At 40.0% G+C, this 13,572-nt stretch overlaps 1 protein-coding gene across 1 annotated transcript in view; it reads left to right on the top strand.

The window, feature by feature from the left end:
• The window catches only part of SCD5 (stearoyl-CoA desaturase 5), a 69,629-nt gene that overhangs the window by 36,677 nt on the left and 19,380 nt on the right, over positions 1–13,572 (top strand). Inside the window, exon 3 of the mRNA XM_072623966.1 lies at positions 7,336–7,541. Within this exon, the coding sequence (XP_072480067.1) occupies positions 7,336–7,541 (206 nt within the window). The remainder of the gene's footprint in view (positions 1–7,335; positions 7,542–13,572) is intronic.

Here is a 13,572-nt window from a genome sequence, read left to right as displayed (position 1 = left end):
CTTCTAACTTGTCTCCTTGCTTGTAGTATCTCCCTACTCCAAGACATCCTTGCCTTAGCTGATAAAATAAACTTCCCAAGGCACAATTCCACCCATGTCACTCTACTGCTCACAAACCTTCAATGGCTCCTAGTTGCCTCCAGGATTAAAAAAAACAACACTTAACTCTTTAACCTGATATTTAAAGTCCTCCACAATTTGACTCCCATTCACCTTTGGAGCCTTATTCCTTTCAGGGCCACCATATTCCAGATGAGTTATTCCTTGCCCTCAATAATCTCTTGCCTCTGTGTATTTATCAAAGTCATTCCCTATGCCTGGAATACACTCCATCTCTCAGAACCTTCATTTTCTTTCAGGCTATCTAAAGGCAGCTGGGTGGCACAAAAGTCTGTAATCAGGGAGAACTGAGTTCAAACTTGGCCTCAGACATTTACTAGCTGTGTGACCCTGGGCAAGTCACTTCACCGCTGTCTGCCTTGGTTTCCCCATATGTAAAAAGGGGATAATAACAGCACTTACTTCCAAGGGTTGTTGAGAGAATCAAACGAGATAACATGTGTAAAGTGTTTAGCACAGTTCCTAGCACACGGTAGGTGATATATAAATGTTAGTTATTATCATTATTATTTTGGTGAAGCCTTCTCCACTTGTCAGTGTGATGTCTCCCTTAGTTTTCTTCCTACTATACTTATTTGTGCATATCTCATATGTCTAGTAGAGTATAAGTTACCTGAGGGTAGGAATTATTTTGCTTTCATCTCTGTGTCTCTAGGCATACAACAAGTGTTTGGGTAAGTGGTAAATCTGAAAAAGATTTTGAAGGAAAAATCTTTAGGACTTGATGGCTTATCACACAGAAGGAAATGGAGGAGAGGGAAAAGAAAAAAAATCATTCCAAAGTTTCCAGTCCAGGTAGCTAATGAGTCTGTCAATAAACATTTATTAAGCACCTACTGTGTGCCAAGTGCTGTGCTAAATTCTGGAATACAAAGAAAAGCAAAAGTCCCTGTCTTCAAGGAGCTTATAATCTAATGGAGGAGATGATATGCAAACAAACTGTACAAACAAGCTATAGATGGGATAAATTAGGAATGATCAATACAAAGGCAACAGAACAGGGAAAATTGGGGGACCAGCAGGTCACTGACCAGCCTCACTCTGCTGAAAATTTCTCAAATTCCTCTCCAATTTTACATGAGTAATAATCTTAAAAGTTGTGTCCTCCATTCAATCTCTCCTCATTTCTTCACAAAGTCATTCTGGAACTTTTTCATTTTATCAGTGCCTTATATGATTTTAAAGATGAAGTCAAAGAAACTGTATTAAAATAAATGTATTGTCATCATCATCAATATAGCATAATAATATTTACATTATATTTTGATATCTATGTGATTATTTCTACGTTAACTTTATAACATATACTTATTAATGTTAATTGTTTTGATCAGCAATTAATAATGTTAATATATTTACATAATATTTACGTAGTACTTTAAAGCTTACAAAGCACTTTATATAAGTTATTTCATTGAATTCTCATAACCCCATGAGGTTTTAACATCCCTATTTTACAGATGAGGAAATTGAGGCTCAAAGAGGTTAATTGACTTGACTTGGGATCACAAAATAAGTGGTTGAGGCAGGTTGATGATTGAATTCAGGTTTTCCTGACTCAAGTCCAACACCAAGGTCAGATATCTTCTTCAAATATATACTTCAGTGGAGGTACTGTCCAGTGTTTATACTATAATATGTAATATCAATAGCATACTTAAGTTACCCCAGAGAGCAATCCAGCAATTTTCCATTTGCTTGTGCAATGACCTGGGTTTTAACTGGTCTTTTCCTAGTTGAAGAGGATGCCATAAGAACATACCAAGAAATTCTGCCCACTGTCCTGATAGCTTGAGAATCTGGTATTCTGTCAATCTGACTCTTGTCACAACCAGGACATTCTCAGAATATTGACTTGCCTACCAATGACAAATCTCTGACTTGGGTTTCTTAAATTTTCTCAACCAAGACTTTCCAAAAGACGTGTTTGGTGATCATCCAGTGGAATACCACCGGAAAACCTCAAATAAAATTGAATATGGCCTCATAGTAACCATAAACCACATACACTATGCATCAAGGCTCCTTGCTGATATTAGGCAACAAGTAGTTACTTGTTCTCTTGAGGGAAGAGTTTTCCAAAAGGCTTAAAATGCTGCCAGGTTCTTGTTTGGGGACTTTCTGGGACATTTTTATAGACTCGTCAGTGCCAGGTATTATCTGGAAAGAAATCAGGGTTGAACCAAAATAAACAACTGAGTAAAGCACAGAATGTTCTTGTGAATGGTAAAATATTGGCACCTGAACTGGAGCAGATTAAGAAAGGCCTCTGGGACTGAAATAAACATGTTCCAAGTGAAGCAGGCAGTTTCTAAAGAATTGAGCCAGCAACATGGTCTTCTTTTTGATCTGTTGGATAGAAGCACATTTCCTAGACAGGATATCATTGACTCATAAAATGTGTATGTGAAACCTTATCATCAAAATCTATGCCCTCAAGCTGACATGCTGGGGCAAGTTTCTGTCTTTCTATTGTCTAGAAAGAAAGGAAATCAAGAGTACAAATGAGATTCCCATCATCTTTGTCCCAAAGTCACCTGGTAGGCTTTCCCTTTTGGAAATTCAAGTGCCCTTAAAGGACAGTTAAAAAGTTTCTGGACACTGCAATATCTTTTCTGAAGCAATCATCCATTCCTAAGCAAGTTATTGGAAAACCAATAAGAATAAAACACGTTATGAGATAAAGCCAAGATGGCAGAATACAGGTGGGGACACAGATGAACACTTTCAACAAATTTATGAACCCTGCCAGAACTAGCTATGAAAACAGCAGCATGAAAAAGGCTGAAACTTGGCAGAGTGGCTCCTCACCTCCAGGTGAGCAGAGTCCAACTTAAATATAAAGTTAAAAGGCAAAGTATAGGCTAGAAAAGTGAACAAACAAAAAAAAGAAAGGATCTGACCATAAAAAATTATTATGGTGGCAGTGAAACCCAAGACATAAACTTAGACAAAGACAACAACATGAAACAACTAAAACCTCAAAGAAAAATGCCAATTGGACCAACCTGCAACAAGAATTCTTGGAAGAGTTTAAGAAACAATGGTAGAGGAAAAACTGGGGAAAGAAATGAGAGTGATGAAATAAAGTTATGGAAAGAGAATTCACAGCTTGGTAAAAGAGAAACAAAAAATACTGAAGAAAATAATACCTTAAAAATTAGAACTAGGCAGGTAGAAGCTAATGACTCCATAAAACTTCAAGAAGCAATAAGGCAAAGTCAAAAGAATGAAAATAGGAGAAAAATGTAAAATATCTCATTGGAACATAGATTGAAGGGAGATAATTTAAGATTTATTTGACTTCCTGAAAGCCATGATAAAAAAGAGCCTAGACATCATATTTCAAGAAAAAGGGAAACTGCCCCAATAACCTAGATCCAGAGGTAAAATAGGACTATTTTACTAGACCTTATACCTGATCAAGGTCAATGTTATGCATAGGAATGCTTTCATCCTTGGCAAAAACATTTGTGAATGGGTTAAAGTTGGCTGTGATGGTACTAGAGATGAACAATTTGGCCCTCAGTGTATTTGTAGCATGAATGGAAGGGGAGAAGCATCCCCCAGTGAGTCTAGGTCTCATCCCTCAAGGAGTGTGCTAGAGTGAAGCGGTAGATCCTTGGAGAAGGATACCAATGTGACAAGATCTGGGGGTCACATCCTGGGCCTGGGCAATGAATTGGAGTTTTGACATGTAGCATAGGCAGGTGGCTTTGAGGCACAAGGTATGGGGTAAGGGTGGGGGAGGGAGATCCTAGGCTACCTTATGTAAAAAGTGGCTCTTTCTGTGTCAGCAACTTGAGGCAAAGCTTTGTTCACTGTATCCTAGCTCTGTTTTTAGTCAAACAAAAAAGGAATTTTCTAAGATGAGTAGTTGCAAACCAAGCCCTGACCCTCAAGTAAAATTGAATATGCCTTTGTGGTGACCACAAACCAGCTTTACAGATAGTTTTTTTTTAATGTAATGAGCCTGAAATCTTGTCCCCAGCTTTTTCTTAGCCTCTGGACAAAATACTGGTGTGATAATTATCAGTTAGAGCCAGAAATACGTTCCCTAGACTGTGAGCCGTATTTTCCATTTTAATGAAAAAATTTTCTCTGCCCTAATTTCCATGGTTTCTGGGATTCTACTAATCTTTTTCTTTTACCTCTCCTACCTTACCATTTATAAATGGCATATATTATATTCATGCTATAACGAATAATATAATATTCCTATTATATGTATAGTATTCATGCTATTTAGTCATATTGAAATGAACAGTATGATATTCATATTCTGTGTATAACATTCATGCTGTTATAGTAATATAATATATTCCTATTATTCATACTATTTATGTCATACTATTATACTAAGTAGAATAGTTTATACTCTTGAAATTCTGCCTTATCAAAAATCCCACAGAAACTGAGAGACTTTGTTAAGGATTAAAAAGGGTAGACTTACCTTTCAAAGATCATAGGAAATCCTGGGGCTGGGCTGTTTGGAAGTATTCTGAGAATCCATAAACATTAAGTCCCTACTATGTGACAGGCACTGTGTTAAACACTTTCATCCAAGATTTGGGCACCACTATCAGGGATACAGCAAGACAGGTACCACTGAGACTTGAATGGACTAGTGTAAGGATAGGAGAATAAGAGAAGAAAAAACAGTGTGTGACAGGAGTGCATTTGAACCCATGGCTGGGGCAGTTTTTAAGAGAAAGACAGTCAGAAGCTTCTTCTCCACTGATTTCCCAAAGGATAGCCATCAAGATGGGGGACCTAGGATTTTTGGCAACCCTCCTCAGAGTGGCTGGGAAGAGAGTGGATAGAAGATGACAGAAAGAAGTAATCCTAGCTGTGAAACTCATCACAGACTTCTATAACTTATTGGAAGTTCATTTCTATTTTCAGTTGCTTTCTTCTCTGGCTTGCAGTCAGGAAGACTAGAGTACAAATCTTGCCTCAAACACTTCTGACCCCAAGCAAATCACTTAATCTCCCTCAGTCTCAGTTTTCTTGTCTGTTAAATGATGAGCCTTTGACCATCTCAGCTGCCCTTCTATAACCCTTCTACATGGAGAACATCAGAGGACTAGAAACATTTTCATCCCTCTTTTCCCAGTCAAAGTAAGAACAGTAAAATGTACAAAGGCAGAATAGAAACTGATCTTACTGATCTTGCCCCTTTCTACCTTTTCAGGCTTCTTATACTTTATCTCCCTTAATGCACTCTATAAATTATCCAGCAACTCTAGCCTTCTCGTCCCAATCTCCCTGCCTTTGACAGACAAAGGAAGATACTCTGTCCATTCCATGCCAGAATGTACTCCCTCTTCATTTCTACTTCTTAGAATCCTTAGTTTCCTTTAAAACTCAGTTCTTCTTCTTCATGAGAAGTCCCCAATCTCTAGTTGCTATGGTCATCTCTGTCAAAATAAATTATCCTCTCACAATCACAGGATTGCCTCTCAGTCATTGCTGGCAAGATTCTTGCCAGAGTCCTTGTTAATTGGCTGAACTTTCACCTGGAAGATGGTCATCTACCTGAAAGCCAATGTGGCTTCAGAAAGGGCTGAGAAACAGTTGATATGATGTATGCTGCCCAATAACTCCATGAGAAATAGCAGGTGCAGAACAGATGACTGTATACAATTTTCATGAACCTGATCAAGGCCTTTGATACTGTCAGTCATGAGGGCTCGTGAAAGATCATAGCAAAATTTGGTTGACCAGAGAAGTTCATCACTACTATATACAAGTTTCATGATGGCATAGGCAGCTAGGTGGTGCACTAGACAGAGTGATGGGCCTGGAATCAGGAAGATTCATCTTTATGAATTCAAATCTGGTTTCAGACACTTACTAGCTGTGTGACCTTGGACAAGTCACTTAACCTTGTTTGCTTCAGCTTTCTCATCTGTAAAATGACCTGGAGAAGGAAATGGCAAACCACTCCAGTATCTTTGCTAAGAAAACCCAAAATGGGATCATGAAGAGTCAGACACAACCGGAAAGAATCAATAACGTCCAGAACAGTATGTTTGCACGAGTTCTGGGTAATGGATGACGCTCTCATACTTTCCCAGGCAATAATGAAATGATGCAGGGCTGCGTCCAAGCTTTTTAGCACGATGTTTTCAGAGACGTTGTTAGACGCCCTCAATTAGAATGACAACTTCAAGGTCAGCTATCAGGTGGTAAATATTTAACTTGAAAGACTAAAGTGGAAGGAGAGCTGGTGCACAACTTTTTGTTTGCTGATGATTGTGCACTCAGTGCAGCCTCTGAGGTTGAGATGCAATAGACTTTGGATTGATTCTTTGCCACTTGTGCTAATTTTGACCTAATGATTAACACTAAGAAAATAGAGATTTCCAACAGCCAGCACCACACCATCTATATGTGAAAATAGATTACAGTCAATGGAGAAATCTTGAATTCTGTGAATAAGTTTACTTACATTGGCAGTATACTTTCCAGGACCTATGAAAAGGCTGACTCCTGCATAGCCAGAGCTAGTTCAGTGTTTGGGAGATTCCAAAAGAAAGTGTGAGAGAAAAGCGGTTTTAGGCTGCTTACGAAACTGAAGGTCTACAGAACCATTGTGCTGACCTCATTGTTGTATGCCTGTGAAACCTGGAAAGTATACCAGTGCCATGCCAGGAAACTGAATTTCTTCTATTTAAATTGTCTTAGGAAGATTCTGAAGATCACCTGGCAGTATAAGGTACCAGACATTGAGGTCCTTTCTGCAGATGAACTAACCCTAACCCTAAGCTACATTCTCAACATATTTTCAGGTCTAGAAAATCAATAACCAAAAAATAAAGCCTTGATTTATGTTTGCTGATTTCTGAGATGTGAATGCTGACATTGAAAATTTAACAATTGATTCAAGCCGGTTAGAGTGGGCTCCAGCACATACCCTGCCCACCCCTCAAGTGAATATTTTGATAGGTAGGTAGATAGATAGATAGATAGATAGATAGATAGATAGATAGATAGATATAGATATAGATATCCCCTGTCCTTGCCTCAGGTGAAAAGATAGTTATGGCTCTGGGTTTTCATGAAAACCCATAAAATATGCTAAGGCTGGGGTGTGTAGTAGGCAATGAAGGGAAATAAGGAGAATGAGACTGAAGATGAAGGAAAGAGCCTTCGAGAAGGAGGCTTCAGGATTTCTTTCTCTTTTACAATGTGCCCTCTCTCCCTTTGCAGAATGACATCTTTGAGTGGTCGAGGGACCATCGTGTGCATCACAAATACTCAGAGACGGATGCTGACCCTCATAATGCCCAGAGGGGCTTCTTCTTTTCCCACATTGGGTGGTTATTTGTTCGGAAACACCGCGATGTCATCGAGAAAGGGAGGAAGCTAGATCTCACGGACCTCCTTGCTGACCCGGTTGTCCGACTCCAAAGAAAGTAAGTGAACTGATGTCATGAGGCGTCCTTCTCACGCAAGGGGCAGTAGCTCCCTTTTTGTAAAATAAGGAGTATTTTTAAATCCTGTGGAAGAGGCACATTATTGTTTGGTTTCACTTTAAGAAATTTCTTACCATTGGGCAATGTGCTCTGTTTCAATTTAAAATTCTAATTAATTTTCTTTATGACTAATCTCATTATCCCCCCTTAGGTGAATTTGACAACTCGTTTGTGCTCAGCAGAATTTACAGTCTTCTCTCCTTCCACCTCCTGCCCACTGTCTCATTCCTCTTCAACATGCTTGCCATCCTCATCATGACGCTTAATCGTTTTATCTCTCTACCTTCTTCTAGTCCATCAGGGGTGGCCGGGACCAACTCGAGCAGATTATTACATTTTTAGTGTCAACATTAACACGTCAGAAGAAGCCAAAGCTATAAATGAGGGCTTGATTTATTGTTCTGGTGATTGTCCAGACCAGAGGTCAGTCAAACTATGACCCTCTGGCCAAATCCTGCTGCCCCTGGTTTTTGTACTCAAGGAGGAGCTAAGAATGGTTTGTAAATAAAGTGGATTCCTCTGGTTTACATTTGAGAAAGTGATGGAGGAAATGTTAACAGTTCCGATTAAGTTTAAAAGTCTTGCTTTTCAAGGACCTGGTTGTTAAACATTTTTACCAGCATACCTCTTTCCTTCTTCCTCCTCCCTACCTCCATTTAATAGGTTACCAAGTGCTATTGATTTGTTTTCTGGTTGTTTTATTTTTTAATTCAATTTTATTTTATTTTCAGGTGAGCATCCTCTCCCTCTCCCCTTCTTCCACTGAAAAAACAATTCGAGCAAAACGAATTTCTTTGTTTCAGCCAATTCCTATTTGATCGTATTTCCATTCTCTCCTTCTCAGGCTGCCATCACCCACTTTCAGATTCTTGTCACTTCTTACCCAAAATGACTGTAAAAGCCTTTGAACTGGTCTCCCTACCTCCATCATCTCCTCTATGTTCCAACTTTTACAGAAAACACATCTGTCCTAACATACTATGCTCTTGTTCAAAAAATGTCATTGGTTCCTTATTGCCCAATAAGAGAAATGCCAAGTTTTCTAGCCTGGTTCCCCACAATCTGTCCCTAACCCACATTTCCAGCCTTATTTTATGCTACTTACATTCACAAATGCTGTTCCAGTCAAATTGAGCTGGTAACTCTTCTCCAGCCTTGCCTACTACTCTTCTGTCTCTGAATATCTGAGCAATCAGCCTCCAAGCTCGACAAGGGGGATGGGCTCCTTCCTCATCTCTGCCTTAGAAGTCTTTTCTTCTTTCAAGGTCCAACTCAGGGGCCACCAAGATACGTTCCCTGACACTCCTTAAGCCCCACAAAACATCCTTCTCTTTATTTGGTCTTCCCTCAAATTTTATTAGAGAATTTTGCCAGGTTCTCTGCTCCAAGTCAATGAAAATCAGTTCTACTGGTTAAACCCCAGTTCCCAAGATGCATGTATATTGTCTTAACCCCTCCCCCCGGACCCCGAAACCACACATTGCTCCCCTCCCCAGGTGCTCAGCTTGCTGTGGCACCTAGTTAGGTTTCCTGGATCTCTGTTTCTCATTCCATATTAGTAATCTCAGAAAACACCCTGATTTCCGCGGTCTCCAGACTACCCCACTGACTTGCCTCACCACGATGGGGCAGTCTCCTATTAGAGCTGCATCGGCTCTTTGTTTCAAACTCCATGGAATTTTGAGTCCTGAGTGGCTGGAGGGCCTTGGGTCATCGAATATGAGTCACGTGGTTGCTTGTAGGGGTGGGGGAGTGGCCAACCACTTCAGCTGTTTTCCGTTAGCATCCATTCTCCTCCCATGATTGTCTTTCACCCTCTTCAGGACCTGCTCCCTCTCCTTTTGCCCTGAGTCTCCTCTGCACTGAAGTGATTTGTGTGCAGTTCAACTCAGCTCTCCCCGCATTAAAGGCTTCTTTAGGTTCCATATTGTCATTTCTTTTTATTCCTCACACATAAAAGAAGCCCTTATTTGATGTTTGTTGAACTGCAATCAGCATGCAACTAGTAATAGTTATATAACCCCAAATTGAAGGAAAGCATTGAGCAAGCACGAGCAAATTATTTTTATATCCAGCGATGCTTTTGGACAGTCAGACTCTAGATTAATTGTGGCTTCCGGAGTCATGCTAATTTCAAAACTCCTTTTTCAGTCATATGAATTGAGCCAGGTAGCATCATCCTCTGGGCTTTATTTGATTATACAAAAAAGAAGGCTTATTTTAAATATCTTCTCCCTCTAGGAAATATGGTAGGTTGATTTAATATGTATATGCTGAAGACCCATATACATAGAGGTTATTTCTAAATGTGGCAAAAGGAACACTGAGGCTATTTCCAAGACTCCTCTAAATAGAGTTCAGGGACCCTTTTTCACTGTCTCCCCGAGAGTCAAGGTGGGCTGAGGTAGCTAAAGATCACCTAAATAGATGTCTTCATAGGTACAGATTTTAGACCTGGAAAGGATCCCAGAGATCATCCAACCATCTCATTTTACTGCTCAAAGAAACTGATGCTCAGAGGAGTGACTACAGAGGATCACAGAACTTGAGGTGAAAAGGAAATCGGGGCCATTTTGTCCAAACCACTCATTTTTAGATGGGGAAATTGAGGCCCAGGGAGTTGAAATTACCCAGTCACACAGATAGTAAGCAAAAAGGGCAGGATTTGAATCCAGGATCTTGAATTCCAGAGTCAACGCTCTTTTGATTGTTCTCCTAATAAAGTAAACAGCTAGGACCAGAACACTGGGGTCCCATTTCTGAGATAAATACTCTATATATTACACCAGATTTTCTGTAAGGAACTTGACCTCAAGGTCCTTGAGGGCAGGGGCTATCTTTTGCCTTTCTTTGTATCTCTAGCAGAATGCCTAGCATGTATTAGGTACTTAATAAATGCTTGTCAGCTGACTAGCTGACAGTGAAGGAAGATGGGGACAGTGAAGGAAGATGGGGAAGCTGAAGGCTGAAGAGGTGAGGAGGAAGGGAGTTCCTGGTGTGGTGGGGAGGCAGCCAATGAAAAGCATGGAGTCTGGAGATCAAGTGTCTTGTGCCACTGGAAGGAAAAGTAGAAGGAGATGAGGAAGGTATAAGAAGAATGGAAACAAAGGGACCATGCTCTGAAGGGCTATGAAGATGATAAATACCAGCTTGTAAAAGCCAGACAGGACTTTATATTTTGATCCTGGAAATAATGGGGACTCACTGGAGTTAATTGACTAGGGAGAAGTAGCCAAAGACCTCTTGTCTTTTGTGTTTTAGCTGCCAAATTACACTGTTCTTTGCAAGTTGTTGTCAGTCCTTTGAGACCACATCCACAGCTCAGACAGGTGGTATTGGAACTATTTTCCAATCACTCTAAACCAAAGAAAATGTGGTGGTTGAAGCACTAAGCTTTTCCTTCAACTGCTGTTTTTAAGAAGACTACTAGCATTGTATTCTCTTAGGATTAAATAAATATTAAATGAAGTGTTAAGAGCAATTGTTTGTTTTCTTTTTTTAAATTTAAATTTTTAATTTTTAAAAATTGTTTTCTTAAAGAAAAAACAATCAAGGGACTTTGTTGTGAAATAAAAAGCATTTTCTAGCTTTGTTTTTAAATGGAGAGAATACTGGAACATTCTCCAACAATTCTCCATTGTTATATCATGTCCAGAAGGACAGAGCTAATGGTGATTGAGGTCCAGAGAGCAAAGCCTGTTAGAGCATGAAGATAAAGGAAAATTCCTTTTCATCTGTGAGAGATCCAGCAGATTGGAACTCTAAAGAGAAGTGCACACCACAGAGGCTGGACAATAGATCACAAGTCGCCTAATGATGGGGCTGTCACCTTGGTTAAAGCTGTTTGGTTGTGAGCACTAACATGGCATCACCTTCTGATTCTCAGACAGTCACCAAGCGTTTATTAAGTATCTATTACATGCCAGGCAAAGGACTAAGTTCATTTCAGTCATTTTTCAGGCTAAAATGTTATCACTTCCCATGGTTGTGGTAAAGATAAATTGAGATAATAATTTGTAAAACATTTTGCAGGCCTTAAAGTACTTTATAAATGCTAGCTGTCATTATTTTCCCTAGTTCTTGAATCTCAATGTAAGGTCATGATGTCTATTTCATTGTCACTGTGGTGAAAACAGTCAACAAACTTCTGGTTAAGATGGTGACCTGAAGCCTCCTAATCCAATCCAATACCGTTTGACAAACACCAGAGCAAATTTTTAAAGCCCCAGAATGAAACAATGATCACTAAAATCCAATGAAGAACTATACTGAAACTCATCTATCTGGTCTGGTACTTTCCAAAATCAGAAATCTGTAGGGCCTTTGAGCAGGGTTGCACAGAATGCTTGGGGATAGCCCAATATTAGGCCATGGGGCCAGAAGGTAGCTAAATCTTAGCCCTGGCCTACACAAATAGGGGACAAAACCAGCAGGACCCTACAAGGAGTTGAGGTGAGCAGTGCATACATGCCTCAGGGCCCTCCAAGTGGCCAGTCCCCCTATCAGAGCCATAGAGGTGTCCATGGCTCTGGGTTGGTCTAGCTGCAAAATTCAAGCAGTGACCTTTTTTTTTTTTTCAGGATAGAGAAGGGCTCTGAGTCCTTACTGAAGTCCACTCCATTTGGGAGTTTTACTCATCCCTCTTTGAAAGTCAGAGAAGGGGGAGAAGGGGGGGGGAGAGAGAGAGAGAGAGAGAGAGAGAGAGAGAGAGAGAGAGAGAGAGAGAGAGAGAGAGAGAGAGAGAGAGAGAGAGAGAGAGTTACTACACCACTCCTTAACCTGAGAAACCAATGCAACCCTCCCACTATTTGTCACATTTGTCCATATTCCCAGTTTCATAAAGGACTCTGGGCTTCTAGGGAGTTTCAAGAATTATCCTTTCAAGTGATTTCCTTAGGGCTAGGCATCAGAGTCTCAACAAAGTACAAGTGGCACAGTTTTCATCAGCCATCCACATGCCATAAAAAAAATTCCAGAGAGTTCCTTCAGCTTTCACTCCAATCCCAACCTTTAGATCAGGCACAGCTAGTGGCCTAGAGATCAATTATCATTCCCAATACAAAAGTTATACAAATTCAGGCAATGAGTTTATAGCATTTATTATCTTCAGGGCAAGGTTTTTGTTTTTTTTTTTTAAAGACACATCTGTTTCTGGTTTCTGCTTGTCTACAGATAGTTGCTTCTCTAATGTTACTGGGACAATGAAGGAACATCATGATACATGACCAACACAAGAAGTATTACTGGACACATGAAATAATACCTTCTACCGCATACTGTTTCCTTTATTTCAATATGGCCACTACTGTGCCACTTGGCTCAGGCTGGATTGATAGTTCAAGAATGGAATGGAGTGAGACACTTATAAACATCTGACAAAAAGAGGTTTATGGACCATAGCAGGGCAAAGATATTCAGCAAAGAAACAACCAGGATGTTAAAGGTCATTGAGTCCATAACGCCTAAGGATGGATTGAAGGAATGGGGCATGTTTAACTTGGAGAAGATTGGGGGGAGACATGATAGGTGTCTTCACATATTTAAAGGGCTGTCACTGTCTCCAGTTTAGACTTGTTCAGTTTGACTGAAGTAGGCAGCCGTTGAATCACTTCAGTCGTGCCCGACTCTTCGTGAGAATCAGAAGCCATTGATAGACGTTTCAAAGGAACCAATTTAATCTTGATGTCAGGAAAAACTTTCCAACAATTAGAGCTATCTACAAATAGAATGGACTTCCTAAGGAGGTGGTAGGTTCTCACTCCTTGGGGGGTCTTCAAACACGAACTGAGACAATGCCACAGATTGACAATTGACACTATGACAGTATCATAGTGGAGATTCCTGTTGTGTAGGAGTTGGATTAGAATGGTCACTGAGGTCTCTTCCAACTCTCAAATCCTGTGATTCTTCCTCACTCTCTCTTTATTATTAATATACAAGTAATCTGGTAATTTTCCTTTTTTTCCTTTTA

The sequence above is a fragment of the Notamacropus eugenii genome, chromosome 7 (assembly GCF_028372415.1).
Source record: "Notamacropus eugenii isolate mMacEug1 chromosome 7, mMacEug1.pri_v2, whole genome shotgun sequence".
Lineage (NCBI taxonomy): Eukaryota > Metazoa > Chordata > Mammalia > Diprotodontia > Macropodidae > Notamacropus > Notamacropus eugenii.
The sequence above is the reverse complement of the archived record's forward strand: the minus strand, read 5'-3'. Positions and strand labels throughout refer to the sequence as shown.